This window comes from Astatotilapia calliptera, chromosome 15 (genome assembly GCF_900246225.1).
Source record: "Astatotilapia calliptera chromosome 15, fAstCal1.2, whole genome shotgun sequence".
NCBI lineage: Eukaryota > Metazoa > Chordata > Actinopteri > Cichliformes > Cichlidae > Astatotilapia > Astatotilapia calliptera.
The window spans coordinates 2,259,046-2,275,070 of record NC_039316.1 but is presented as its reverse complement, the minus strand read 5'-3'; the positions used below and the strand labels follow the sequence as shown (position 1 = coordinate 2,275,070).

The following is a 16,025-nucleotide window of genomic DNA, read 5'->3' as shown; positions in this document are numbered from 1 at the left end:
TTACCGAGGAGGTGGTGCGGTGGAAAATAACAGACGAGGAAGCACTACATATACAAATTTAATTTTCAGAAAGCTCCCCAAGCATTCCTTTCTTTGGACATTCAAAACAAACCACAGCGGTCCTAACAGCAGGGTATGACCATGAGAGAAAAGTTACTGTTGACTGTTGCCCCCTCTAGTGGTCACATGGGTTTTCCTGAACGTGTTAAAATTCTAGCAGGATGGAAAATCCTTTGGGTCTCTCGTAGACAGAACATTTGAGATGTTAAAGTGCTAAACTTGACATTTTAAGTGTAAAACCTGAATTTCATACATCTACTTCTGCTTCAAAAAAAAAACAACAACATTAGCCTCCATTTGTTCATATAAGACGTCAGAACAATCAGAAACATGTCCCAAACATATCTAAAACGTACTCGCCGCTGTTGCTGGACTGCTAATCAGCACGTCCTGCTTCAGCAAAAACATGAACTGCACAGGTTTTGTTTTTTTAAAAGAAGAAAATGTAAACAATGCATGGAGTGCAATGAGCATCTCTTGTCAAACGGCTGTCATTTCAACACACACAAGAGTAATTTTGTCATACAGCTGCGGTCCATTTGACAGTCGAATACATCATGATAACAGAGGGACATTGTTTTGTGAGTCCATATATTGAACTGTGCGTTAGGAGTGGCTACACGGAGGCCTCTGTGGTTGTGTTGGGGCTTTGGCTGGGGGCTGGACTGGATGGGCAAGAGTTCTCTGGACTCCCGGGAGTCCGCAGGGTTGATTTCCGCTTCCCGTTCCGCACCGTGAGCTCCTCCTTAGGCTTAAATGTCAGAGGGACAAAGCCATCTGCATCTGCCACAAGTACAACCCACAACGGTCCTGGAGAAAAACAAAAACAAAACGACAATTAGGACTTTTTGACTTAGTATGGTTTTCTAAATGTCAGTGTAGTTTAGAAACTGTAGTTTGTGCGACCTACATTTTGGTGGTCTCAGTTTAGGAAAGCCAGTCTTTGCTACAGCAGCAACAAAACACTATGCACATTAAATGGTAGTAAGCTGCTTTTGTTTAAGACCTTATAATCTGACTTAGGCTTTTAATCACTTCCAATTATAGCTCACGCACGCTATCGGAAGAACAATGCCACCACAAGCTGCCTGAAATTACAACTGACTGCAATAAATAAGGTTTCTTATAAAGTACAGAGCAATCTGAGGGGGATGCCTTCATGGTGAATAAAGCCAGCAAGAGCATACAGATCTTAACATTTAGTCAATGACTTGCAGTTGACCCCACTTGAGGACCAGAAGAAATTTCCTCAGAGTGATTTTAGTTAATTAACCCTTTACACCCTGTGTCACAACACGGTTAATCGCACATGAAAAACAACAGATGAGGCTTTTGCACAAAGGCAGCTTAGGTACTGCTTTACATTAAGGGAAATGCCACTTAAAATGCACAAACAACAGAAAACAAGTAGCAGAGGACACGTGCTATTTGCTATACTTTGTTACTGTTGACCTACTGATGCCAAATCCAATTTTGTGAACATACCATACATCATCTCCACGATGGTAAGGTTGAAGAGGTCTTGGAGCGCACGCAGACACAGTTTCCTGTCGCACAGCAGCACCGGCCTCCGCTCGTCAATAAAAACATTTTCTGACAACTGCTTCTGCGTGAGCACAAAGAAAGGAAATGTGATGGAAAGAGACATGCTCGTGGCTATTATTATGTTAAAAAATGCAATATTCTTATTTAACTTACTTAACTTATATAACTTATATATATATATATATATAATAGGGTATCAAACATAACACGTAAAACTGTACCTGGCATGTGACATTGACATACGGGGGTTCGCTGGCATTAGGGTAGACACTTGGGGCCTTTTTGCCATTCTGAGTGTAATCTCTGATTTCTGTCAGGCACTGCTGCACTTCTGCAAAGCGTGTAAAAAGTCTTTCCATGTTGTGAACGAGCTGCTCCAGCGCGCGCTCCTTGGCCTTGCCGGGAGTCTTTTCAGGCATAGGCAGCTTCGGCTCTGTGTGCATCTTGTCAGATGGTTCGAAGCGAGGAGAACTGGCTCGGCTGGAATCTCTGCTGACCTGTCCGGCCACCGCCAGGCTGGCCATGCGGCTGACATGGTCCATGTCAAAGTTTTCCACTGTAACTGAAGAGGCACTGGACGGGGCTCTGTCTGATAAGTCCACAGAGCTGGTGATGGGGCTGTGCTCGCTGCTTCTCACCTCCTCGACCAATCTCCGCCTGTTCCCCGGTGAGCAAACTACCCCCCTTCCAGGCAGTATCAAGTCTTTTATCCCTGGGCGCTCTCTGTCATCCTTTGACAGGTGCTCTGAGTGCCTCCTAATCCCTGTGCAGAAATTAGAGGTGGACTCATGGCTCTGAGCAGAGGAGGATGGTATGATAGGAGACATAGGCGACTCTCCATCGTAGATCAACTCTTTGGCTATGAGATGAAGAATATATTTGTCAGTGTTAGCAGATGGGAGGAAGGCGGGGTCGTTGGACTTCTGGCGACCCACCATCAACAGTAAAATCTTATCGCTGAGGAAACAGACTCCTTTGGGTCTCTCGTTCTGCTGCAGAGAGATCTGCTGTATGTTTGGCATCGTGGAGGCTGTGATGCAGTACACAAGAACCATGTTGCATGTGTTTGATGCAACAGCAACTGTGGAACCACGGGGATCAAAAGCCACAATGTCTGGGACCAAAATCCCTGGAATGCTGACTTTACGAGTGGTGGTGACCTTTCGCTCATAGGTAACCAGAATGAGGTGCGAGGAGTCCTGCCCGGAGCCTGTTACAGTGTCCCTGCGACGCAAATGGATAAGGGGGCTGGGGTCAGAGCGACGGTGTCTCGCCAGAAGATGGGTAATATCAAGAGGACCTGAGCTAGGGATGTAGGACCTTTCCGATTCGAAGGATCTTCTCCTCGAATCCAGAAGGCTGTCATCATCTGACATGTGAGAGCCATGGCCGTGCAGGGCCTCTGTCTCTGCTGGTAAGTCGAACGCTATGCCAGAATTTAACCCACATAATTTATCCAGCGGCAGCTCCGTAGCCACAGCTACTTGAGCTTCCCCGGTGGCCTCAATGGCACAGATATAGCCTCCCACGTCAAAGATGGGACAGAAGGAACAGGCCACCAGACTCTTTTGGATGTCATTCCAGATGTAGGAGTGAAGGGCACTGCCTATAGCCACCACCAGGCGTGTGCCATCCTTAGTCCAGCATGCACAGTGGATGAGTCCACTACCTTTGATATCTGCTTTGATTCTTCTGTTGTCCACCCTGACAGAAAACAGCACAGAGGTGTCTCTCTTAGTCAGCACAGCAAGAATGTCCAGTTTAGGGTGCCAAACGCAGCCTTGTGAAAGCAAGGGGAAAGGCTCGCTCATCTCACAGGTCTGCGTGCACAGCAGCTTGTTCTGTTCAAGAGCACTGAGCTGCAGTTGCCACACGGTAACATGCTTCTTGTGCTGCACAGCCAGCAAGGCGGGAGAATCAGAGCAGCACAGGGGGCCCCAGAAGAGTCCGAAGACATGCTCAAACTGCCCGATGACGTTTGTGTCGCCAAACTTCACGTCGCCGTTGATAAAGTAGAGAGATGTTAGGCAGACTTGCTTGCCATCTGTCCAAGCAATCCCATGCACAGGGTGGATGGCTTGGTGCAGTGTGTTGAGACCTGTCCTGAGCAGCTTTGCCTTACCAAGATCCATCCTGGCAGGTATGAAGAAGCTTATCCAAAGAGAAAAAGAAAACAAAAGAGTCACAGCGTTAACATTGATAATAGAGTCCTGTATGTCTTCTAAATGGGTCTTGACGACGAGTGGCTATTGCTACCTATGCAGATTAAGAATAGCAAAAGCCTCTCTTGTGTCTCCTTCCAAGTACATGCTTTAATCCCTCTGTGCCTGAGGCAGTGGTGACGAACACCTATAGCTGCTTACGCCTGATGACCTTAACAACACACAGGCCCTTTAGGACCTAAGGGTATTAACATTAGTATGTATTGAATAAGAGTGTCTCATTAAAGTATTTGTCTTTTTAGACTCTGACATGATTACAAAAAGTACATTAAGTCTTCAAATACACGTCATCAGAGAAAGAAAACTGTAACAGACTTAAAATGTAAACACCATTTTAACACTGGAGCACATTAAACACAATCAGATTCTTCAGAAAACAGATTTACTGTGTGGATTGATTACTGCACATCAGCTTAAAACGCGTAGACACAAACCACGAAAAGGAGAAATGCTCATTAATTCAATTAATAAACATTGGAAATCACTAGCGAGATTAACTTGCTGCTTCCCTTTAAAAAATATATCGCGCAAACAGATAATTAAAGCTAGATTCGACACAAACATGAGTTTTAAAGCTCAGCATACCTTACAAAACTAAAAACACGTTCCAAGGAGCTCGTATAAAACAGTGAACATTAACTCTCATGTCAGCAAACTCACGTTTTACCGGTTAAAAATCGCCTCCAACGTTTCTTAGTAAATGACACGGAAGCAAAACTACTCGACAGTTTCGGTGCATTGTGGGAGACGTAGTTCACTTTTAACAAGCGCTCTAGTTTTATATAGCCCGAATTAATAAAAAACAATTGGCTTACTTAGAGGGACTTGATAAACTTAATAAAGACTATGACAAACCAGAAAATGAAAATTCAACTGACATTAGACACTCGAGCTTTATCTCACCTCCAGGGGTCTGCAGGGCTGAAGACGACGTACGTAGTGGGGTTGTAGATCTCTACGCTGCCTCCCTGCGAAGTGGAAAATATCTTGGCTGTCTCACGGTTGGCTGTAGCTACCGCGGGTGGGTGAATGCCTGGTTTCTGTCGCTAAAGCCCGACTTGTAGCTGCAAAAGGGTAGAACTGGCTCTAAGAAAAAAAAAGCTTTGTCGGCTGTATGCTTTATAGCTAATATTTGAAGCAGCACAACCATGGGCGTGGAGGTCGAGACGATATCTCCCGGTGATGGTAAGCGGATTTATTCGCCTATGTGTGCTTTGATGAGGGTTGGTGGTGCTGGTGTTGTCGGGGCACGGTAGTTCCCCGGAATGCCATTCAGATATTTTTAAATATTTACTTTTTTTTTTGTCAAGATTAATATTAAGATGTGTGCGACGCGACTGAATATATCCCGTAGATATTTAGCAATTAACGGTAGTATGCTGCGGCTTTACCCTGTTTTGATTTTAGTTTAGTTTCTTCTTTTACAGTTTAAAATCACTGACGCCTGCACGGCATCTTTCTAGAACTCTCTATCCTGTGAAGTCAAACTCCGTCCGGTGTTTTAAAATTGAGCATTAGCACATAGGCACGTAGGGAAACATTTGAAGAGTTACTCATGTGTAAGCAGTCAGTCAGCTCAAGAGTGAAAGACACCAAATCTAGGGCTGGGTAAGGCAGACTACAGTGTCCTTATAGGCACTGCTAAATTAAAGTGCATCTGATAGCTAATTACTCTACTATTTCTATTACTATGTAGGAAAAAAAATGCCTGCAGGCTAAAGTTACAGCATGAGGATGACAGATGCATATCTCACTTTAGTATGTCCGAAAGTGTAAAGAGGGTGCAACAGTACTGGCATCAGCACCCCACCAGACTGAACCTTGCATTTGCTAATGAGACTGCCAGTCTAATTACAAGATTAACCTGCCAGCCTCAGAGAGTATACAAACACACACTAACACTTGTTTTTTCTCTCTTTCATTAACAGGAAGAACATTTCCAAAGAAAGGCCAAACATGTGTTGTTCATTACATAGGTAACTTCCTTTCTCTTTCTTCTCTCCCCCCCCCCCCCCTTTTTCATTCTCTGCATTTTTTTCTGTCTTGGAGTCCATAGGGGGAAATATGTGCACAACACACCAAGCTTTCAAAATACGCAAAATGCTCGTAACATTGTGTAACTGAGTGTTGGTTACACTTGCAAGTTGCCAACAGAACCAGAAAATACTGTTTTTTCTTTTGTTTTTGTTTTAGGGTGTGCTGACATGCACATATTCATTCAAATGGGCATGTTTTTCCTGTTTGTGTCTTGTCAGATTGCCAAGTTTTTAGGTGGGACAATAAGACGCTGAGACTTTTGGGAAATGAATTTGGGTTGCTCTATGACCTCGGGTTAGCAGACCACACAACTAGGTCAGACAGAAAGTAAATAAACCTCGCTGGCATCTCGTCTGTTGACTGTCTGAGTATCACATGGTTATTATGTGGTTATAAATGCAATTGTACACACTCTGGCTATGGTCTGTGTAGTAAAGAGGGTTGGTTTCGAGTTTGTAAGTATTTATTTATTTTTATTGAACGTACACGTCCATGTAGTTCCATCTTGTAGCTTTGGGACTTCATTTTCATCATTTGAAATGGGTTAATGTGATTTTCCTAATCTATTGTAATACTGGCTGTATATCTTGATTGACCCATGCATAGTGTTTAACCTTATGTGAAAATTGCAGCTTTGTTTGACTAGTGTGTGTGTGTGTGTGTGTGTGTGTGTGTGTGTGTGTGTGTGTGTGTGTCATTAGAGACAAAACGATCCACAACAACTATGCCCTATACTGTACCTTATACTAGGATGTTGTGCTGTAAACTCTTCTGGGGAAAGTTGGATTTGCCTTTAAGCCTAATTTCAGGTATCCCATTTTTTTGGCTGCTGCCTTATTTCCATTGAGTCGCCTAGTGGATGGATCTGCATGTTTGATGCAACCCTTCCATATATCTGCTTCAGTCTGGCCCTGTAAGTAGACTAGCTGGTGATCCCTCGAGGCTGGGTTTGTGTCTGGAACTGGGGATCCTTCATATGTCAGGCGAATGTAATCTTAATTTATACGTCTCAAATTGTGAAGCTAGGCTCTTGAGATGTGCCACATAGCATTCTAGAGTAAGGGTTTGATTGACACTTGGTGTCTCTGCTCCCCTCTACTGTTGAATACGCAGTTATGAACATGGGTGGATGGATATATTGTTACAATATTGAAAGCCAAAAATTAATTAAAAATTAATTCATTTGCCTGGTCCTGTTGCACTGCTCTATGCGTGAAACTCGTAATCGGACACACTGGAGGCTGAGCGGCCAGTCTCATGTCCATGCCAAGAATGGTAGAATTTGCCCAGTTCTGGTCCCTTGTTTCATTCGAATCGTGCATCAGAGTTTTGGGATTTAAAGGTGTCTAAACTTTGGGTTCTGGTGAGGTTGTTGACGTTTAGGTAATGCATCAAAACCCAGGATTATATAAAGAGCTTCCCAATACTAGGACAAATAAAGTATTTCTAATCTTAAAGTAAGAATAATTTAGATCTGCAAATAATGCAGACCTTCTCTCGCTGTGAGCAAGAATTAAACATAGGGGATGAAAATGAGCACAATAGGTCCCCTTTAAGTTTTAAACTCCATCAAGACCGCACCACCTCTGCTGGATTGCACATATAAAAAAGCTTTTCCTTTTTCTGCTTTATTTCCTTTCTCCGTGTTGTTACCTGTTGCATTTTTTTATTTATAAGAGGGACAAATGTAAAGAATCCTGTCTGCAAAATCTACAAATGGTAAATCGACTGGGAATTACATGGTGCCTCTCTACTCAATTTGAGCACTCAAAGCACTTTCTATTACAAATCTCATCCTAATCACATATGCATCCATTGCTTTTATCCATACCTAACCACTTTACTACACATTCACGCTTCCATGAATGCATCAGGGGAAACTCAGAGTTCTGTATTTTGCCCAAGGATACTTTGACACTTGGACTGTAGGAGCTGGTGATGGACAGCCAGCTCTACCACTTGATCCATAGCCACCCCCAACAATTAGCATGGGTACTCTTCTTTTTGTTACATTCGTCACCTATTTCATTGAGGTACTGTACTCCCCATCTTTTGTTTGTCTTTTTGTTTCGATTTACGCTAACTTACTCATAAGATGCTTATACTTATTGGAATACAACTCAAAAATACATAGTTGAGCCAAACTGAGGCTTCAATAAAGGAACGCCCAAAGAGCTATAAATACAGTTTTGTATAAGATAAGATAAGATAAGATAACCTTTATTAGTCCCACACGTGGGAAATTTGTTTTGTCACAGCAGGAAGTGGACAGTGCAAAAGTTATGACGCAAAAATTAGAATACAATAAGAATAAATACAGTACACAGCTGCACAGAATAGAATAAAATAAAATACTATATACAGTAGAATAAAATAAAATAAATATACAATAAGATAAAAATAGAATACGAATGCTATATACAACTGAGTAAAAATACAACGATGCCAGAAAAGATTATTGCACTTAGTGTTATTGCACATGTGTGGATGTGTGTGTTTGTTCAGTTAAAGTCTTTGTTGTGGAGTCTGACAGCAGTGGGGAGGAAAGACCTGCGAAATCTCTCCGTCCCACACCGTGGGTGCCGCAGTCTCCCACTGAAGGAGCTGCTCAGTGCTGTCACAGTCTGCTGCATGGGGTGGGAGACGTTGTCCAACAGGGATGACAGCTTAGCCGCCATTCTCCTGTCACTCACCACCTCCACTGGGTCCAGAGGGCATCCTAGAACAGAGCTGGCCCTTCGGATCACCCTGTTCAGTCTCTTCCTGTCCCCAGCAGAGATGCTGCCGCCCCAGCAGACCACGCCATAAAAGATAGCAGAAGCCACCACAGAGTCATAGAAGGTCTTCAGGAGTGGGCCCTCCACCCCAAACGACCTGAGTCTCGGCAGCAGGTACAGCCTGCTCTGCCCTTTCCTGTAGAGGGCGTCTGAGTTATGAGTCCAGTCCAGTCTGTTGTTCAGATGAACACCAAGGTACCTGTAGCTGTCCACAGCCTCAATGTCCATACCCTGGATGTTCAGTGGTTGCAGTGGAGAATGCTTGTGCCTGCGGAAGTCTACCACCAGCTCCTTGGTTTTACTGGCGTTGATCTGGAGGTAGTTCAGCTGGCACCAGTCCACAAAGTCTTGAGTCAGTCCTCTGTACTCCTTGTCGTCCCCATCAGTGATGAGGCCGACTATTGCAGAGTCATCAGAGAACTTCTGCAGGAAGCACTGGGTGGAATTGTGGGAGAAGTCTGCAGTGTAGATGGTGAAGGGGAACGGAGCCAGAACCGTTCCCTGTGGGGCCCCCGTACTGCAGACGACCCTGTCCGACACACAGCCCTGAGTCCTCACATACTGTGGTCGGTCGGTGAGGTAGTCCAGGATCCAGGTAGTGAGGTGATGGTCCACTCCAGAGTTCACCAGCTTGTCCTTCAGAACCGAGGGAAGAATAGTGTTGAAGGCACTGGAGAAATCAAAGAACATGATTCTCACAGTGCTTCCAGCGGTCTCCAGGTGAGCGAGGGAACGATGTAGGAGGTGAATGACGGCATCATCCGCTCCAATGCCAGGCTGGTAGGCAAACTGAAGTGGGTCCAGTGATGAGCTTGTTAGGCGCCGAAGCTGAGCCAGGACCAACCGCTCCAGGAAGTGCATTTGCAAAATATATTTAAGGGTAGAGCTGAACTTGGTGATGAACACATGAAATTGGCTAAGAATGTGGTTTATGTAGATAATCTGGGAGTATTTGTGTTGTAATCTGCAGAATTGATATAATGTGTTCCTCACATCAAGGTTTTTATGGACTCATAAACAAGTCTCCGATCCTATAGTGAGGGAGGAGGTTTTTTTTAATTCCTTGCTGAACTGTTATTATGTTAACCCAGTTAAATTTGATACATCGGTTCAACTAGTTTCAGGTAGTTATCAAGGGATTTGTAAGAAACTGAGGCAGGGAAGTTTTAAGATTATACTTCACAGTTTCAGTGCCCCAGAGGACAAGTGTTTTAATTAAAAGCTACACGACAAGATTAGCTGACACTCTGAAAAAAAAGATAATGTTTGTAATACAGGTTGGTGTGGATTTGTAACATAAGTCAGCTGGCTCTCGGTGCAAAAACACAGACTGTACCCTCAACTCCACTCCACCCTCCCCTGGTGTTTTCCAGATAGCAAAGGCAAACAGTAAGAGTAAGGAGAGAGAGTGATTTCCCAATACATATTGGGAAATGAAGCCACTCTGCTGGAGAGGCTTTCTCACGCATTCTCTTAATGCTGTGCAATTTTTGACTCTCACTTTCACCTCTGGGATTTTGAATATGCAGATGCACACATGCCAGAAGCACACAGACGCTCAGATATGCGAGCGACCTTCTTCTCACTCTGGTGAAAGTTGTAGCCACCCAAATTAGCCGAGTGGTCGTTGATGGCTCAGGCCTCCAATAATTTATCCTGTCTTGCATTCTTGTTTCTCTCATGGCTGACTGCAAGTCTGCTCACAGAGTGGCAGCTCTGTCAGCTGCAGTCCTGCAGTCTGAAGCTCATTTTGCTGCAAGAGGAAAATTAAAGCAGATCTGATGTCAGTCAACATGAGACAACAAAAGTAGCTCATGCGGTTTTAAGTTTGATGAAGTATGGCACTAAGCTACGAAGATGAATGGCATTGTAGCCTCTTTTGACATGAAGCTCGTGCTGCATGTGATGTCATTCCTAAATGTGGACATCATACCTTACCATGTTTGTCCTCCAGACTTTAGCATAAAACAGACAGAAACTGAGACCTCGCGGTTCTACGTGTTTGACCCAGAAATAGATCAAGCTGTGTGTCAGAAGATGCCAAAGTCTTCCTCCATGGGAGAGTGGTTGTTCATATAGTTGAGCAAACAATGGGAGGCTCCAAGATTAGTAGAAAGGCTTCTGCTGAAAATCATTGACTATTGGGTTGTCTGAGTGCTTCACAGGCTTTTTGCAACTTGTGTTATGAACATGGATCGAATATCTATGCAGCACCTACTTGGCAGGCAAGACTGGAGGAAAAGTGATATTCGAGCACATTATTATTTATCAAGTGAACTACTAGGCTCCACTAAAGATCTAGGACACTCCATATCTAGTTAGAAAAAAGCTCTTTTTGCACTTAATGATAGTATTAGAGTAACTTTTAAGTCATGGCTGAGGATTACTTTCAGGCTCCGGTGTCAACTTTACTCATATGCCCTATCCCAGTTGCTTGGCTATAGAAATGAAGAATGATGACTCTTGTTATTAAGATGTCTGTGCCTGCAGGTGTGAAACACAGCAGACATGTAAGTCACATACTCAGATAGCTTTACACACATCTCATTTCATCCACATTTGAGCCAAGGGGCTTGCTGTGTTGGCAGCCATCCTAGACAGGGGCTAAGACAGGATAAGGTAAACAAAGTAAAAATAGCCCCACCCCTGTGTGGAATGGCTTTTTACAGCGATAGCTAGCCACTACCAAGTGTAAGCTTCTCAAAAGGAGAGCCTAGGAGCCAACCTCAGAAGGGACAGGCTTGGCTGTATTTTTGCAAAGACCTCACCCATGCTCGGCTGTACAAATAGTGATAATAGAGCAGTGATACGAGTGTGGTTTAGTTAGCAGTTTGGGATTTTGCTATGGCTATCTCTGTGATCTCCAGGAAACAGATTATTATAGAATATTAACACAGGGTCCAATGTGTTGCAATTCATAGTCCACGGCCTGGTCCTCGTTTAGCCTGGTCCCATGCTGGCCACCCCTGGTGAAGGGTGTGGTCTGGCAGGGGCAGACACCTAGCTGCCTGTGTGAAATGAGCTATCTGTGTCCAGACTGGAGCCCGACTGATATATTGATGATATTTTGAGGATGTGTATTGATTGAGCCTCTGCCTTGTTTTTGTAAATTTTCACTTTACAACGGAGGGCGGGGGGCCAGCACCAGAGGCCGGCCCACTTTCCATTGGGATGGCCCTCCCGGCCAGGAAGGACACACTGAGCATGAGTGTGTTTGTTGTGTCTGCGTTCTGTTGTGTCACAGTCCATCGATTTTTTACACATCAGCCGTAAAAACACGGTGGGGTATTGTCGTCACCCCACTGGGTGGGTGGGCGGCGTGAACACAGAAGTTTGTCAATGCGATAACTTGAGAACGACTCAATGGAGGCGCATCGGTGCATCTAATAAAAATTTCAGGGCTGGTTGAACCTCGACCTCAGGGCCAAGGTCAGAGGTTAAGTTTTCTGAAAATCTTGTGACTGGGATAACTCCAGAATGAAGCTGTGGCGGGGCGTGGTTCGTGGCACGGCTGTGGGGGAGGCTGACACACCTGAGCTCGATCAGCTCATCACGCCTCCCCTATATTAAACGTGCCGGGACCTGAGGTTGGGGTTTGTTGTTGTTGTTGTGTGTGGCTGTCAGCTAAGCTCCGGCTGTGTCTAAGAAGCGACATCCGGAATAAAGAAGTGTGTAAAGAGTGAAATATGTGGTTCGGTCTATCATTCCTGTCACAGAGGAATTGCAGGATTTTGATACGGTGGTTGCATCTACTATAAATATCAGACGACTTCAAATCTCAGTGACCTCTAGGTCAGAGGTCAAGTTTTCTGAAAATCTTGTGAATGTGATGAGTTGAGAAAAAGGTGACGTACGATTTTGAAATTGATACTATTTATACACTACCAAACAAACTAGGAAGCTGAGGGGTAGCACTGGCAGCCACCAGTATTTTTTTTTTCCATCTTTGAGTTTGGAGTGAACTGAAACCAGTTACAACAGATGCAGGGCAATGAATTGGGGTTCATCCTGAACGCTCTATCACATGGCTGAGATAGACAGGTAATCTCTGATTAATCTAACAAACAGGTTTGTCATATGTGGGGGGAAACCGAAGCACACAGAGGAAACCCACATAGGCTTAGGGAGGACATGCTAACTGCACAGAGACAGCCCCAACCTGCAGGAGTATGCACTGCTGTAAAAATGCATTTCAGTTTAGCTGAAATGCATTTTCTGTGTCAGGGTTTTTCTTCAGTGTGCAGCCAACTGCTGCTAGAAACTCAAACGACTTTTCTGCAAGAAGGTTTTGTGTTTCTGCTACTCGAATGCCCTGCAGCAGGTGGTATTCACCAGGGGGTGTGAACCTGATGACTCCGCAGCTGGACCTGGCTCAGCCCGCTCATATCTGGGCTACTGGACTTCTTGGAAATGATGGACCTTCTAAGTTTAGTGGGGGAATGAAAGTGGAGAAGGAGTACAGTACCAACTTTCATATGACTGGATGAGCAAGACACTGTAACTAAACTTCAGCTAACACCAGCTTTAAATGCCAAGTATTCACACTATGACATAGAGATAAAATAATGTACCAGAACAACCTCCAAAGTGATAGCGGATCATTATTATTATTTTTTTATTATTTAATTTATTTATGTAAAAACGAAACCTTTTAATCTGTATTTCTAGAGGATGGAGGACAAAATATTATTATTATTAAAATCTTATTATATTAAATATGTTAATTACTTGAAATAAAACACATTATTATATTGGTTGGTAATGCACAGCATTGCATTATATTGTATAATCTCTGAATCTCCAATCTCAGTTATTTGAACTTTGTTTGCAGTTACAAGTTTCCTGTTCCACAACAATAGATTGTGCAGAGAAAATAACAAACACCATTAAGTTGCTCCTGTTGCTTTTTTCTGGCCGCCAACGGTTCCCAAAGTTCACGACTTTTCAGAGTAAAAGAACAGAGATTGAGATTGTGGCTAATGAAATGATTTAGTGTTTTCATGCCTTTAGTAGTTTAACCGCCACAGCAACAACAGCCCTGTCATGCCTGAATGGTCAGTCATTGTTCTGAAGGAGCTGAGTCCCGCTTTGCCTTTGTTACCCCTTTCTCTCGCTGTGGTCTACATACAGTTAAGCAATGGCCTAGTTAACTTTAAAAATAATCCACTAAACCAGGCCAGTTCTTCCTGATTCACATTTCCTCTGTTCATTTGAGAAGTTGAAACAGACCCAAGAAGTCCCACCAGAAAAATTCCTGGTTATTGCAGCAGCTAACTATGCCCATTCACTTTTGATTTTTGAGTTTATTTTGCCTCTAAATTTTGTTTTCATATGCTTTTTTGGCAGGTATGTTGCAGAACGGGAAAAAGTTCGACTCCTCGCGAGACAGGAACAAGCCCTTCAAGTTCAAGATTGGACATAGCGAGGTCATTAAAGGCTGGGAAGAAGGAGTAGCACAGGTAAGAGAGGAAGGTTGAGGCCCTGCTTGTTTTGTCTTTTAGTATTAAGCAGTACGTTATGCATTCCATGTTCTAAGTACATATTGAACTTCATTTATTCATTTATACTGCCAGGTTTTAATTGATCATACCTAACAGTTAGTTGCAATTCTGAAGGTGCTCTCATACAGTGAACAGGTGCACCACTGCAGTTGTTTGTTTTTTAAATTGTGCTTAGATGCACTGCAGTGGTCAGCAACAATGAGAGGGAGGCTGTAAAACAGATTCTACTGTAGCTATTGGAGTTCAGATCGGTTCAGCTGTAACACATTCCTTCCTTCAGCTCTTGTATGATAATGGCAGCCACAGAAAATACACAGTTACAGAGTTTTCAGTTAGAGAAAACAGATGAATGAGGACAAATGGAGTCACAGCATCAACAGCAACAGCAGTCTGACATTACTTATTTTCTGCAGTTGTGTATGTAATGCTGAGTAGCTGACTTGATTGCTGTCCGCTTGAAAGTGGTCTTTTACAGCTGCAGTGAGTAGAAACCAAGATCTGTTATGAAAGGAGAATAAACTATGCAGTTTCTCATATTTTACTTGTGGTCGGGCCTCTTGGTAAAGTACGCAAACAAAAGCCCTGAGTTCCGAATATCTGCTTGTGTTTCAGGTTCCTGGTATTATGTTTGCCTGCCAACTGTCACACTGTTATTGTTTACAGGGACACTTGAATAGGGTATTAATTTACAAGTCAAAAAGTGTTTTGTGTTCTGTGACAAGGGACTTTTCGGGCGTAGGCGTAAAGTACAAGAAAATGCACATAAATACTCAGTGTGTTCTGCTGTCCCCTCGCCTCTCCTCTCCTGTGCTGCAGATGAGCCTGGGCCAGAGGGCTAAAATCACCTGTACACCGGATATGGCTTATGGAACAACAGGCCACCCCGGAGTTATCCCACCAAACGCAACCCTTATTTTTGATGTGGAGCTGCTTAAGCTGGAGTGACGCATGGGGTAGAAGGCAAAGGCAGAAGGCTAATGGGGCTGCATTCACCATAACCCACAACCGGGAGACTATACCCGACTGTTGCCTCTCACAGCCACCCGCTCTTATGTTTCTCTGTTTTCACAGCCTTCGTCTTTTTCTTCAGTTAGGTATTTAAACGCATCTTCTGCTTCGTTGCCATCGTTTTGAGCTAGATGCTGCAAGAAAATGTTCATGTCGTACAAGACTCTTATACACACACACACACACACGTTTTGGTTTGTTTGTTACACATGCTTGTTTTGTTGAACTTCATTTAATGTTGTAAATTTTGTTGATCCCTGTTCTCTTTGAAAAGCCGTACTACATTGCAATCAAAACATATATTGCCTTACAGTTTGAACAGCGGAGTTGAGGGTACATAGGTTAAAAGTACAATGTCTGCTCTGTATATTTACTGGGCATTATATACCACTGTCTGCATCGCCACTTTGAAAAAAGGCTTGTCCTGCTGAATGCTCTGAATGATGTTGCTGTGTTTGGTATATTTTATAATCCTTGTGAACATGCAAGTGTAACCTATAAAATCAAACCCAATCAATACTGTACAGAAGTCTTTAAGAGCCATTGCTACTATGACAGTTTATCGACCAACTCTTGAATAAAGTGGCATGCACTATGTTAAAAAGTCTGTGTCCTTTGTGTGATTTGTGAGTGACTGATTGCTATTTCCAGAGGAATCTGTTTACCAGTTCACATATTGTGTTCAATTTTTATGAAACCATAATCAAATTTTTTGTAAAATAAGTAAACCATGCATTTAATCACATCTGGAATCTCGCCTTCAGACGACAAGATGTGGAGGACTTCATCACTTCAAGAAACACATGTAAACTAATACTTATTCCATTTAAGGATAAAATTTCTTTGCAAGAAAAAGGTCCTTGGTGTGCCAAGAA

General features: G+C 43.4%; 2 protein-coding genes across 5 annotated transcripts; one reads left to right on the top strand and one right to left on the bottom strand.

The window, feature by feature from the left end:
- Positions 1 to 42: 42 nt before the first annotated feature.
- Positions 43 to 4,784, bottom strand: wdcp (WD repeat and coiled coil containing). Of its 4 annotated transcripts, none has more exons than XM_026194498.1 (4): positions 4,731 to 4,784; positions 1,827 to 3,756; positions 1,546 to 1,666; positions 43 to 870 (listed from the first exon to the last, which is right to left on the bottom strand). In XM_026194498.1, the coding sequence occupies exons 2-4, from the start codon at positions 3,735 to 3,737 to the stop codon at positions 677 to 679; spliced, it is 2,226 nt and encodes a 741-aa protein (XP_026050283.1). In that variant the 5' UTR covers positions 3,738 to 3,756; positions 4,731 to 4,784; the 3' UTR covers positions 43 to 676. The 4 variants fall into 4 exon arrangements, with proteins under 4 accessions (XP_026050283.1, XP_026050285.1, XP_026050284.1 ...); XM_026194500.1 differs by lacking the exon at positions 4,731 to 4,784 and adding an exon at positions 4,488 to 4,583; XM_026194499.1 differs by lacking the exon at positions 4,731 to 4,784 and adding an exon at positions 4,495 to 4,553.
- A 2-nt stretch (positions 4,785 to 4,786) lies between these two features.
- fkbp1b (FKBP prolyl isomerase 1B) lies at positions 4,787 to 15,754 on the top strand. Its single transcript, XM_026194503.1, has 4 exons — positions 4,787 to 5,012; positions 5,756 to 5,803; positions 13,988 to 14,100; positions 14,959 to 15,754. The coding sequence occupies exons 1-4, from the start codon at positions 4,976 to 4,978 to the stop codon at positions 15,085 to 15,087; spliced, it is 327 nt and encodes a 108-aa protein (XP_026050288.1). The 5' UTR covers positions 4,787 to 4,975; the 3' UTR covers positions 15,088 to 15,754.
- The last annotated feature ends 271 nt before the right edge of the window (positions 15,755 to 16,025 follow it).